The 14,812-nt window shown below is 43.0% G+C and overlaps 1 protein-coding gene across 2 annotated transcripts in view; it reads right to left on the bottom strand.

The window, feature by feature from the left end:
• Positions 1–461: 461 nt before the first annotated feature.
• Positions 462–14,812, bottom strand: part of LOC140736234 (serine/threonine-protein kinase 3/4) — a 198,565-nt gene continuing 184,214 nt past the window's right edge. For both annotated transcript variants that reach the window (XM_073062153.1, XM_073062154.1), the window contains one exon: positions 462–8,977. In XM_073062153.1, the coding sequence (XP_072918254.1) occupies positions 8,819–8,977 (159 nt within the window). In that variant the 3' untranslated portion in view covers positions 462–8,818. The remainder of the gene's footprint in view (positions 8,978–14,812) is intronic.

The raw sequence follows: 14,812 nt of genomic DNA, 5'->3' as shown, positions 1-14,812 counted from the left end.
AACTTTTCATTGCACCTGTGCATGACAATAAACTTCACTTTGGCCATCTGAGTTTGAGTTTCTCCGGATTCCAGCACCTGCAGACTTTTGTGCCTCCACTGACGTCGTTCTTCTGGGGTCAGGGGCATCTAGGCATCAAAGACTGGCTTTACTTGTCACATGTACAGTGAAATGTGTTGTTTGCATCAATAACCAGGACGGTGCGGGAATGTACTGAGGCACAGTACGCAAACGTTGCCATGCTTCTTTCAGCGCCAACGTAGATCTATAACTTACTAACTAACCTGTGCCCTTTGGAATGTGGGAGAAAACAGGAGCGTATGAAGGAAATGCAGTCATGGGGAGAACGTACAAACAATGGGAATTGAACCCTGACCAAGCTTGTCTAGTATAACTCAGAATTCAGATGCATTTTGTGCAACCTTGCTGTATTTTATCAGATCAAGAAAGAGCCCTTCAAACACTTCCCAACAATTTACTTTAATTGACATTATTGTCAAACATAGTAAAACAAAGTTTACAGAACAAAGTGGCTGCAACATTAAATCAGAATTAAGAGACAGTAAAATTTACAAACTTTTCTTCACCCACAAACATACACATCTAAATTGAACATTTTATATAATATGCACACAGGAAAAAGACTGATTTGATCTCCAATCCAAATGTTCAGAACCTGCTGTGATAATACATCTCTTTGCAACAGTTTGAATCTTTAAACTGGAAAGTCTAATTATTTGTGTCTTTCCATCTCAGTGCTTTCATGATAAGGACTCAAACATCAGCTTAGCCTTTTGTAAGTTGACTGCAATATTAGTGAAGTCTCATTAGTTTTAGAAAATCGATCTTCAAATGGTCCCCACATTAATTTACCACTCTCTTCTCCCCCCCACCCCAAATTTACCTATAAACTGAGGGAGTTTGAACTTGCGTTCACAATAACCTCTTTGAATGACAGCACAATTCTTCCAGGTTTCAGTCCCTGTAACAAAACTTGAATCACTAGTGGTATTTTAAACAAGTGAATGTGAGAAGAGCTCTACAGAGGTACAGAGCTCCTGTACGTCTTTATTCCCCATGGTTTGGCGCTCAGTCAACTTCACGTACCATGCCAGCAAGGTCGCTTAGACAATGGACAGAAAATTTACAAGTGATGCAACAGGCATGAGGCGACAATCATCCCTTTAAGAGCATGCAAGCTAAGGGGAGGTTTAATAGAGGTGCTCATAATTATCAGGGAGGCTCAGGAGGGCTAGAACTCAAGAGATTTAGGTTAATTGGATCAAGAATCTGAGAGAAGTTACTGTTTTCAGGTCATGAGAGGCTGCCCATGACCTGAAAGGCCATTCGAAACAGTTTCAACAATAAATCAATACTTAGGTCTTGGAGAGATCTGTCAGGGACAGATTGGTGCAACTCTTTCTGAGCTGCAGGACAGATCAGACAGACAGAGGAGCTTCCTGGGCTGAGATTGAGGCCCTGGGCTCCCAAAATACCGGAAACATTTAATTACATTTGGATAGCAAATTGAGGGGAAGGGACAGATCTTGTCATGTTTCCTCAATCCACCCATGAATAGAGCAGCTTTAATATTAAAGTTGCTCTGTCACTTTCTGGATAAACCCCATCGGAACATATAGGCTCCGTTCATTAATTTACGAAATTATTTAATCAGCTCTACCTTATGCACATCAACACTCTTGACAGACACTGAGGGACTGACTGTATGTGCTTGCGTTGGTGGGGAGAGGGCTACTTCTACCACCATGAGTTGAGGCAATGCTTGGTGTTGGTGAGAAAGCTCAAGAGGTTCGAGTCAGTCTTTGATTAGCACTTAAAAACTGGTCACAACCCAATATAATATGACCATGAGGGGAAGAGGCCATAGCTGTAGTCTGTGGTCACAGATTTAAAAAAGGGCAGACTGAGGAAAGGCTCATTCCTCCTTTTTTCCTCAAATCGGCTGGTAACTCAAACATTTGCAAATAATAACCTCTGTTATGCAGGATGAATTCAAGTTAATAGGTAACTAACACTGTTAGGAAAGCACTTGGCTTTACATGCTCATAACCACAAAAAACTAACACAGAGGTACCTAATCTAACCCAACATCAGGTCAGTCTGGTCTCCACACTCCTTGCATGTGACTGATTAGAGTCAACATAGGGGATCTGATAGAGGTATACAAAATTATGAGGGTAACCACAAGCAGGCTGAACTACTGAGGTTGGGTGAGACTAGAACTAGAGGTCATGGGTTAGGGGTGAAAGGTGAAATGTTTAAGGGGAACAATGAGGGGAAACTCCTTCACTCAGAGGGTGGTGAGAGTGTGGAAAGAGCTCCCAGTGGAAATAATGAATGGGAGGGTTATGGAGGGCTATAGTCCAGGTACAGGAGAATGGGACTAGGCAGATTAATAGTTCAGCAAGACTAGATGGGCTGAATGGTCTGTTTCTGAGTTGTTGTGTTCTGTGACTCTATGAGTCTACAAGCATTGGATAGGAAAGCCATAATAGGCAATGGGAAAGTCCACTTCTAACACCGGTTGTTCTTTAAATCTTGCTTTATGGCTCAAGGCTTTAGTGAGGAAGATGTCAGATAAAATCTGCACACATACTGTATAATGGTGCTCAATAACACCTACGTTCTTTAGTGTAAGTTGGAAGTGGACTTTTCCATTTGCCTGTCACAGCTTTTCTTTTTCATACTTGTTGGCTGATGTCACATAAGAGGAGTGTGGAGACCGGAGTGATCTCTGGGTTAAATTCACGGCTTAGCTTACATTTTTATTTTGCCCTGAGTAAAACAGGCAGTACTCACTTAAAATAAATAAGCAAATTTAATTTTCCTGAACACAAGATGAAGTGTTTTGGCCCAAATGTTGACTGCTTATACCTCTCCGTAGATGTCCAGCACCACTGATCAAATATATACAGTGTCTGGGTTTTAAAAGAGAAAGTATATTAAACATGATTATACAACAGTGTAAGTTGGGGATCACTGTCACCAGTAGATTGGAAATTAATTTCAAAACTCGGGGGGGGGGAAAGATGAATAAAATACTGCATGATTAAAATCCTTAATCTCATTGTCCTTGCAACATCACTTACACAGGTCAAGGGGGCTTCAGTACCTGAGTGTATGCTGCTCATCAGAGCTGAGAGCAAGTTCCATTATTGCGGTGTTACAGCCAGGAACATGCAATCTAGTCCAGAATGTAATGAAAGTAGATTCCACAGGACCACCTACAGAACATCAAGACACTCGGGGTGTTAAAACAATTTCCTTAATTTATCATGGTTCCCAAACATGCTACAATCCTCGTATATCTTTTGAGGTCTACTGTCTCGAGTTCGTTAGTCGAGGGAAAACAATTCCAGGTGGTAACGAGAGCAGGCAGTGTTACTACATGGTGCCATAACAGACTTAACTCACACTACCTTGGGTAGGGAGTCAAGCAGAGTTGTTTAGTGGCATAGGGGATTCCAAACAATGAACAGTCTTAATATTAGAGCCTTCCAAAGAATGCTGAAATCAGGGAACGTTTCTTCACATGTAAGGAAGCATGAATGCAGAGCATTTTCCCACAGAAACTGCTTGGATGGCAATATCTGCTTTGATCGAAGGTGTTACTGTACTACAGAAAGTGGTAATTGGGAGTGAAGGATGGGCCAACCCTGACTGAGTGGAATATAGAATAACCTCCTCCTGCTTCTATCCTCTATTCTGCATATTGATTACAATCTGACATGTCATGTTGTTAGGAGACAACATGAGGCAGCAAGTGTTGGGGGACCATTCAAAATGACTTGCCTCTCTCAGATACATCCTGCAAGACCAAAATGGCTTCTTCTTCTTCCAGGAGAGGACTTTATAGACAAATGAGGGTGAGAATTGTGGCTGTAATGAAACCTCATGCAGATTATCACAACTAGTCTCACTTGATCCCCAAAGTATTGCAGATTCTCTTACACAACTCTATTATTCAGCACCACTGTTGCCTCCGTGATTGTACCTGGCACCCAACCACTTGCTGTGTAAGATAAAATACAACCCTTGCGTCACTTTTGGCCCCTTTTGCCAGTCACTTCACTATGTGCCCTCGATCCCTCTAGTTCAAGAGTTCCCAGCCTGGGGTCCACGGACCCCTCAGTTAGTGGTAAGGCTCTGTGGGAATCCTTCATCTAGTTCTTGATCCCTCTGCAAAACTACTTCTCTTTATCTAAGCCTCTGCAATATCTCGTGTTTAAAATGGTGCAGAGACTCAGGTAGAAAAAATGTCAAAGTTTCTCATTGTAACAAGCTACAGAAAGCAAGCATGGGGTTGCCACAAACAGAGGAACATGGGCCCATTTCTGTCTCATGAGCATTTCTCAAACAGTTTAAAATTGAACACTTTCAATCCAGTTTACTGAAAAACACCAGTGAAAATCTACTTTTTCACACCCCAAATATAACGGCGTAGATCTTCACAAGATGAGTAAATTCTTTACACTGTACATTTAACAAGTGTGGATATGTTCCAGGGTGGATCCCAATTAGCTAATTTGTGTGCATTTTCTAAGGCAAGTTTACAGATCATCATATCCCAGTCTGCTGCCGAAACATCTCTATCAACATTGCTAATACACTGTGCTGATCAAGGCTGCGGTGGCTACTCAGCCACTGTAAAACACTGTGTGGGAGGCACACGGGTCTTACATCCACAGGTGGATTTCACAGCAGTTGTTGGAGAGGGCAGGAGAATGGGGCTGAGAGGATAACAAATCGGCCGTGAAGCAGACTCGGCTCAAATAACCTAGCTCTGCTCCGACATCTTATGGATGGGAGAGAGGTATTGGATCTGGGCACAGGGAGCCGACACAATGCACAACTCGCAACAGAAACCAGAGCCGTTCTAATCCATCTGAGATCTGCTTCATGAGAAGTGCAGGAAGGACCTGTTGACGCATCTTGCAAATGCAGGAGCAGCAAGCACTCTGGTTGTGAAATTTTATCTGCAAAGAGGTAAAGGCAAGTCGTGTATCGTCCACCTGCCCTGGGTGAGCTAGGTAATACACGCTATCATCAAGCAAAGACACAGCTGAACCAACCCAGAGACACCCTGTCAACACAAGATATTCTGCTGACACTGGAAATCCAGAGTAACACACACAAAATGCTGCAGGAACTCAGCAGGCAGCATCTACAGAGAGGAATAAACTCTAGGCAGAGACCCTTCATCAGAACACAAGGATAAGGTTAGACAGGCACCTGCATGGTATGGGAGCTGTTTTATTTTGATGCATATCTCTGGTGTGAAAGAGTGTATATGTGTGTATGAGAGGTGTCAAAAGAGCAAGAAAGAGGAAGAGTGAGAGGGAGAGAGGTGAGAGGAGGAAAGTGAAGGGGGGGCCACTGAGGGAGCCAGAGGGTCTACGTGAGAGATAGAGAGAGAAAGTGTGCATACTCCTCTCTGTGTGCATGTGTGTAACTGTGCATCACAATGAGTGCAAATCTGTATATTCCACTCAAGTGCATGTGCAAAGTTACAGTGCAAATTGTGTGTGAGAACCTGTGGTGTTTGTGCACGAATGTATGCATGCATGTATGTTTCGGAAGCAATGCTTCTTCACAGGACCTGATGAAGGGTCTCGGCCTAAAGTGTCAACTGTTCATTCCTCTCCACATTCGCTGCCTGACCTACTGAGTTCTTCCAGCATTTAGTGTGTATTGTTTGGATTCCCAGCTTCAGCAAATTTTCTTGTCTTTGTGCTAAATCCCACGTCTGCTGGTTAAACACTGCAAAATAAAAAACAAAATACTGCGTGAATTATCATTTCTACAATGTTCAAAGCTTATTGCCTGGAGAAGTTTCACACTAATAAGGAGGGTGATCATTTAAGGAAAGGGTGAATACTGTAATAAGGTATGAAACAAAGTTAGTCAGCAAGAGTTCATGGAGGAATGAACTCTGATGATGCATTCCATCTAAATTGCTGAGCATTACTTTCAATAAACTATGAATTTCCACCAGTTTATATTTAGAGGGCAGTCTGATCATGAGTAATTACAGAACCAAAGTGCAACTGGCTCCAAAGCGAAGCAGTAACAGACTAAGTAAATGAGTGTATACCAGGAAAAATGCTGTGGATATCTTGTAGATGATACTGGCACCACAGCAATGCCTAGTGAGGGCCAGCACAGCAGCATTTAACACCATCAGCAAAAGCAACAACAACTGCTTAAACACCCAAAGGATCTGAGGGCATTTTACACGCTGCAATTATTTGGGACATGAGATTTTTGCAGATGCTGGAAATCTTGAGCAACACACACACACACACACACAAATCCTGGAGGAACTCAGGAGGTCAGGGTGGCACCTGTGGAGAGGAACAAACAGTAGGCATTTCAGGAGGGGCGTCCTGAGGAAGGTCCTTGGCTCAAAATATTTACTGTTTGGTCCCCACCCTCCACAGATGCTACCTGATCTACTGAGTTCCTCCAGCTTTTTGTGCGTTGCTCAAGAAAATGTACGCATACTTCGAAGTAAGTTTACTTTGAACTTTGATTTCCAGAATCTGCAGAATATGATGTTTTCCCTCACTTGGTATCACCTCTCACCTGCCAGCTTGTACTCCCCCTCCCCTCACCTGCTTATTCTGGCTTCCTTTCCAGTCCTGATGAAGGGCCTCGGTCTGAAATGTCGACTGTTTATTCCTCTCCATGACCTGATGAGCTCCTGTGTGTGTAATATTTGAACTGAAAGGTTTGGCATGACATGGATGCCAGTCCAGAAATGCCACTTTGTAAAGGTGCCAGCAGTCTCATTCAGAATGAAATGGTCTTAAGTTCGAGCCTTAATGCATAATGCAAGCATAACAACCAGGGTAAAACTTCCGTGTGTGCCATATTATCAGGTCAGCATTAAGCTGTGGCCCTATCTGCTCTGTCAGCTGAAGATAAAAGGTCCTATGAAACTCATCTCAAAGACGACAACAATGAGAAATAGAAAGCAAGAATGACTTTCTTTAGTCAGAGGGTGGCGAACCTGAGGAATTTTATTGAGATACAGCACAGAACAGGCCCTTCCGGCCCTTTGAGCCGTGCTGTCCAGCAACCCCTGACTTTAACCCTAGCCTAATCACAGAACAATTTACAATAACCAATTAACCTACCAACTGGTACATCTTTGGACTGTGGGAGGAAACTGAAGTACCTGCAGGAAACCCACGGTGTCACAGGGAAGAAAGTACAAACATCTTACAGGCAGCAGTGGGAATTGAATCTGGGTAATGCTACCATTCCACGCCTCCATTGCCACAGACGGTTGTGCAGGCCAAGTCATTGGGTATACTTAAAGCAGAGGTTGATAGGTAAGCATGTCAAAGGTCACGGGGAGATGGCAAGAGAACAAGGCTGAGAGTGATATTAAATCAGCCATGATGGAATGACAGAGCAGATTCGATGGGCCGAATTGCCTATTTCTGCTCCTAAGTCTACGGTCTCAGAGCAGGTGAGATCTCCGCTGGTGCCATGGTCAATGCTTGTTTCTTTATCAACCTCTCTCTCTAAAAAGAACCTGACATCAGAATATTATTTCACTGATCGTTGTGGGAGCTGATTGGGAACTGATGCATAGTTAATTCCCTCACCCCCAAAGATGCTGATTAACCCGCTGAGTTTTTTAAACCTCCACAGATAATTTTGTTGCAGGGAACAAGCTGGCTGCAAGGTGTACTACGAGTAAAGAAACTGCAATCTCAGAAACATTTCACTGGCTCATCCTAATGTTATGCAGCAAGTTCACCTGTCAAAACCACCTCATTATTTCGATAGAACAAATTACAAAGCTGCAAAAGCTGTAATTAACAAAATTTTAAGGGATAAAAATGTTAACAAAAGTTAGTTGGTGCCTTAGTCTCAGTTCGAGCATTTACAATAGCAGAGATCACTGGGCCTTCTGGTTGTGGAGGGCTCTGTAAAGTACAGTACTTCAAGAGAGGAAACTGGAGAGAAACAGAACAGAATATTTCTGTGAACGCAGCAATTCCTTATGTTCCATGTCATTTCATGTCTTGGAGATAGATGTTCCATCATAGTTCAAAGTCAACCTTTAGTGGTTAGGTAGGGGTGAGCGGAGACTGGGGATAGGCCCGAAGCCTTGATATACAGTAGCTTTGTTGAAAAGTGTTAATCTGGGGAGCTCCTCTCATTTGTTTAAAATAGACAGCTTAAGGTTTCTCAGAATGATGATGGCTTCCGGGAAAAAATATCTTAGAAAAATAGTTTTTAAAAAATAAAATAAAAACAATGTTCATCCTGGTGGCGGCTCCTTAAAAGCCACTTAACCATAAGCAAGACTCCTGAGGTTAGAGGGGGCAACGTGCCTATTAGTCCATGGTAAGAGAGCTGTTTTGTTGTGTCTGTGTGAGAGTCTATGTTTGAGAGAGAGAGAGAGAGAGAGAGAGACAGACAGACAGACGGGGGGAGATATAGAGAGAGATACAGAGACATATACAAAGAATATGTGGAGGGAGAGAGGGAGGGGGAGAGAGAGAGAGAGGGGGAGAGAGAGAGAGAGGAAGAGAGAGAGAAGGATGGAGGGTGGAGGAGGAGGGGGAGGGGGAGAGGGAGAGGGAATGAGTGCAAATCTGTATACTCCCCCTAAGTGTGTGTGTACCTGTATGTGCAAAGTAACAGTAAAGGTTGTGTGCTATGTATGTGTAAGTGTGTATGAATGTGTGTGCATGTGTGCTTTGGAGACAATGCTTCTTCACAGAGCCTTGAGCGGGTTCAACCCATTGCCCCGCTGGTGGGAACTCCTGGGAGAGTCTCAGAAGTTCTGCTGCCGTCGTTTTTTGGCATCGATGGCATCCAGGATGGGCTGCCTCTTGGCCTGATAGCGCTGGCGAATCTCTTCGATCTCCTGCTCCATTGTGGGGTCCAGTGATGCGAGTCTCCTCTGCAATTCTTCAACGGTCCAGCTTTTTAACTGCAAATTATATTTTAAAAAAGGGGATAGATTTTACTTTCTTGCCGCCACAAAAATACTCAAATAAATAAAATGAGAGCAATTTCCAATGTTTAGGACAATAAGATTACAAGACCCATGAGCAGAATTAGCCCATTTGGCCCACTGAGTCTGCTCTGCCATTCCATCATGGCTGATTTATTATCCCTCTCAACCCCATTCTCCTGTCTTCTCCACATAACATTTGACGACCTGACTAATCAATAACCAATCTCTGAAGAGTACTGACAATGGCTGGGATCACCCGTCTTGTAAAGACTTGCCCAGAAGAAGGCAATGGGAAAACACTTCTGTAGAAAAAATTGCCAAGAACAGTCATGGTCAAAGAGTCAGTGACTGGCCACATCATACAACATGGCACATAATGATGATGAGTGGGGGGAGAGGAAAATGACTTTCTCCGATTGGATAAGATTGACCCTCTGTACCGCTCAATATTTCTCTGCCAAGTTTCTTCTCCTAAACGTTTTATCCCACATTTCTCCAGTTTCTCCAGCCAAGTCAGAAGTATTGTAACTTGGGTTTTACTTGTTCATTTTCAAATTCACACAACCCTTGTCTGCTGAGTTCCCTCACAGAACCCTCACCAACTTTATCCATGCACCTTTGAAACTACCTATCCGAAGGCACCACTGCTTAGTATAGTAACTGTTCTACCCATGACCTCAACAAACTGCAGACACATTCGAGCACAACCTCACCTCCATGGCCTCTGTCTACTCTTGCTTGTCTGGGTAAAGCAGCCGGCATCACCCCCTCCACAACGGATATCCTCTCTTCTTCCTTTCCCCCACCCCCATCAGGCAGAAGATACAAAAGCCTGAAAGCATGCCCCACCAGGTTCATGGGCAACTTTCATCCTACTGATGTGAGATTAACTGAATGGACATCTTGTATGATAAGTTGGATTTTAGACCTCACAAACTATCCCACACTTTTTGTCTGTCAGCAATGTCTCTGTAACTGTAACACTTTATTCCACACTCTAGTATTGCCTGCCTATTGTTCTACCTCAGTACACTGATGTGAGGCAACCAGCTGTATCGATGGTATGCCAAACTATTTCTTACCCCCTCTGTACGTATGACAATAATAAACCAAAGACCAGTTCCAGCAGGTTTCATTCTGCCCTATTCTACTCTGTTCTTACTTGCATCTTCTCCAGACAGATTACTGCACATGGACGATGGAAAAATGGAGGGCTTTGGGGGAGGAAAGGATGAGATTGATCTTAGAATAAGTTGAAAGGTTGGTACAACATCGTGGACTGCAGGACCTGCACTGTGCTGTGTTATGTTCTAACATGCCTTCAACATCTTCTCATAATGGACACCTAAACTAACCCCCTTTAAGGGGAACATGAGGGGAAACCTCTTCACTCATGAGTGTTGTGAGAGTGTAGAACGAGCTGCCAGCACAAATGAGACCTGTGAGCTTGATTTCATTGTTTAAGAGAAGTTTGGATAGATAAATGGATGGTAGGCGTGTGGAGGGCTATGGTCCCGGTGCAGGTCAATGGGAGTAGGCGGTTTAAATGGTTCAGCACAGACTAGATGGGCCAAATGGCCCGTTTTGTGCTGTAGTTTGCTATGACTCTCTATGACTCTACCCTTTGAGGAAGGACAGAGAACAAAAATTCCTGTGCTAACTCACACTGTAATCTCATTGTAGTAAAGAACTATGAACTTGCTCTTGTATCAAAATTTATTTCACAATCAGAATCAAGTTTATTATCACCGGCATGTGACGTGAAATTTGTTAACTTAGCAGCAGCAGTTCAATGCAATACATAATCTAACAGAGAGAAAAAGGTAAAATAATAATAATAAATAAACAAGGAAATTAATTATGTATATTGAATAGATTTTTTAAAAGTGCGAGAACAAATACCCTATATTTTTTAAAAAGTGGGGTAGTGTCCAAAGATTCATTGTTCATTTAAGAATCAGATGGCAGAGGGGAAGAAGCTGTTCCTAAATCACTGAGTGTGTGCCTTCAGGCTTCTGTACCTCCTTCCTGATGGTAACAGTGAGAAAAGGGCATGCCCTGGGTGCTGGAGGCCCTTAATAATGGACACTGCCTTTCTGAGACACCGCTCCCTAAAAATGTCCTGGGTACTTTGTAGGCTAGTACCCAAGATGGAGCTGACTAGATTTACAACCTTCTGCAGCTTCTTTCAGTCCAGTGCAGTAGCCCCTCCATTCCAGACAGTGATGCGGCCTGTCAGAATGCTCTTCTACTTTCAAGTGGAACTCTATTGGGTTTGGTGAGTATTGAGCCCTTGAAGGGCAGGAGCCTGTGAAGCACAGTGAATGGCAGGTGCAGGGATGGGCAGGTGTTTGAGCAACGTCAAAGCCCCCTCAATGGGCAGTGGGGTCAGCAGATCTGATGTGGACTCACTGAAATATGATGGCTTTGAAGGACAAATTGAGCTGTTTTGAAGGACAACTCTGTATTTCAATGGCCATCTGGGACGCATCAGTTCACATAAAATAATGCTTTGTCAGCACGACTAATTGGTGTTCCTCGTACGTCGAAGTGAGTCATGGGAAAGTACAGTAATCATAAAATATAAGTATGCTCTAGATTCCAAAGAATAAATCCAAATAGCACTTTAAAATAAACACCAAGTAATCAGTCATTCTCATAGTAGTTTCTCCTTACATTCTAAATAGATTTATTAGTGACACTTGTACCAAGGCACAGTGTTTTGCATGCCATCCATGTAGATTGTTTCATTAAAACAGTGTACTGACGTCGTACAAGAGAAACCAATATTAGAATGCAGAATAAAGCCGAGGAGTTACAGAGAAAGTGCATTCCAAAGTGCTAGGCCATAGTGAAGTAGATTGTGAGGTCAAAAGCCCGGTTTATTGTACAAGGGAATGGCACAATAATTGTCCCTAGTAATAATATTGTAACTTAGAGTAACTTTTCATGTTTTACATTGTATGACTGCCACAAAACAAAATATTTCACAACATGCATCAGTGGCCACGGTATTAAGTATAGATGTGTACCTAATACAGTGGCCAAAGGACTGGAGCATAGTGTGGTTTTCTGCTGCTGTAGGGCATCCACTTCAATGTCTGATGTGTTGTGCATTCAGAGACACTCTTCTGCACACCACTGTTGTAACGTGTGGTTATTTGAGTTACTGTCACTTTCCTGTCAGCTTGAACCAGTCTGGCCACTCTCCTCTGACCTCTCTCATTAACAAGGTGTTTTCGCCCACAGACCTGCCGCTCACTGCATGGTTTTGTTTCATTTTTCGCACCATTCTCTACAGCTCCAGAGACTGGTGTGCATGGAAATCCCAGGAGATCAGCAGTTTGTGAGATACACAAACCACGCCGTCTGGCACAACAATCATTCCACAGTCAAAGTCATTTAGGTCACACTTCTTTCCCAATCTGATGTTTGGTCACAACAAATGACCCTGATGTTCTCACGTAACTGAACCTCTTGACCATGTCTGCATGCTTTTATGCATTGAGTTGCTGCCACATGATTGGCTGACTAGATATTTGCATTAACAAGATGTGCAGGTGTACCTAATAAAGTGGCCACCGAGCGTATGTTGGTGATAATAAACCTGTCTCAGACTCTTTACTGCAGGAGGTGCAGTAAATCCTTAGTTGACACAGAGGATATCATCTCTGTGGATGGAAGCACGAGACAGACGTTTGTCATTCCCCTCCCAGTGAGGATGTAACCAATCAAAAGCAAGCTGCTTGCTTTAACAAGGTGGATTGTATGTGCAAGCCCTTCGTTGGAAGAACGCAGGTGTTTAACAGAGGTGTTATCCACCTTAAATAACTTGTTTACTTCACACACTCTCCTTCCAAGTATCCAAGTGGAAAAGACTGTTAAATGTAAGTGGTTTTCACAGACCCGGATTATAATCTTCAAATGCATTCCTACCTTTCATCGCAGTGAACTAAACCTTAATTAAGTGACAAATTAAATGAAATGAAATTTTTAACTTACAGCGCAGAATAGGCCCTTCCAGCCCTTTGAGCCACACCGCCCAGTAGCCCCCGACAGCCCTGATGTAACCCTAACCCAACCATGGGACAATTTACAATGACCAATTAACCTACCCGGTACATCTTTGGAGTGTGGGAGGAAACCGGAATACCCGGAGGAAGTACAAATTCTTGAGAGGATGCTGGGATTGGTCTCTGAACTCCAGCACCCCGGGCTGTAATAATGTTGTACTTGGTGCTATGTTACCATGGCACCCCAATAAAACTTTTAAGTTATTTTGTACTAACTGGAGGAGACTTGCATTTAAAGTCCTTTGACAGGCAACTCTGCACATTTGGATTCCTTTGTTGTCTATCTCTGGAAATGTAGAGAAAATATTCCCTATGTATGGATTAGACCATTTGGCCCTTGTTTACTCCTTAATTGAAAGGACTGTGGCAAATCTAACTGATTTAGACACACAGCACAGAACAGGGCTTTCTAGCCCATCAAGCCATTGCGTCCAGCAGTCCAACCATTTAACACTAGCCTAATCAACTTACAAAGATCAACTTACCTACAAACCGGTACATCTTCTGGACTGCGGGAGGAACCACAGCAGCAGGGGAATCCCACACACACGGGAAGAACATACAAACTTTCTTACAGAGGACACCAGAACTGAACTCTGTAACAGCCTTGCGCTAACTGCTACGCTACCCTGACACCCTTATAGCATTCTATCAGAATTCTGGTCTATCCATGGGAACTATTTTATTCCCTTTCTCAACAAATACTTCACTTCATGTTCAGCACAGCTTTGTGGGCCGAAGGGCCTGTATTGTGCAGTAGGTTTTCTGTGTTTCATCTGCCTTAATATTCAATCAGCTTCCACTGCTCTTTGAGAAAGAGGGATCCAAAGACTCCTGAAGCTGGGAGAGGAAAAGATTCACCTCATCTGTCCCAAAGGGGTGTTCACTTCAATTTGAACTACCGCACAAGAAGAAATACCCTCTTCACATGCACTATGTTAATATCTGTCAGGATTTTATACTTTTCAGTCAAGTCCTCCCTCATCCTAAACTCCAGCCTTTCCTAAACATCATTCCAGCAAATCTTTAAACTGTTTTCCATGCATGAAAATTCTTCTTTACATAAGGAGACCAGAGCAACACGCACAGGAACTCAGCAGGTCAGGCAGCATCTGTGGACAGGAATAAAGAGCTGACAACTTTGGGCCAAGCCCCTTCATCAGCACCTGTTTTTATCTGATTATTATCTGTATAGCTGGTGTCAGACCTGCTGAGTGTTTCCACCATTTTCTGTTCTGTTTTGGATTTCCAGCATCTAGTTTTTTGATTTTCTCCCCACTTTGGCTTCATTCCCCCCCCCCCCAGCAATAAACGATATTACTGTTAGCTCTCCCAATTATTTGCAGTTATCTTAGTACATCCAAGGGTTCTTATTTACCCACAGTGCACATTACTTCTACAAAAAACTCCAACAAATTCATCAGCTTTCCTTTCACAAAGCTATACTGACTTTGCCTGAGGACCTTGATTCTCACTAAGTGTTCTGCTACAAAGTCTTTCATAATAGCTTAATAGCTACTAACATTTTCCTTATGACAGTTCTGACAGCTATATATCAATTACTGGGATAGAATATCTAAGCTAGACCATTATCAGCTCCCATATGGGTTAAGATTTATGTCTGAAAAGTCCCCCAGCTGAATTATTCTCCAAGTGCTAATCTTTAGGGAGTATAGAGAGTCAGTGGATGAAACACTCTGACATGACAAAGTAAGCCTCTTCACTGACCTTAAAC

The sequence above is a fragment of the Hemitrygon akajei genome, chromosome 11 (assembly GCF_048418815.1).
Source record: "Hemitrygon akajei chromosome 11, sHemAka1.3, whole genome shotgun sequence".
Classification (NCBI taxonomy): Eukaryota; Metazoa; Chordata; class Chondrichthyes; order Myliobatiformes; family Dasyatidae; genus Hemitrygon; species Hemitrygon akajei.
Note: the sequence above shows the minus strand (reverse complement) of the source record. Positions and strands in the feature narration are given on the sequence as shown.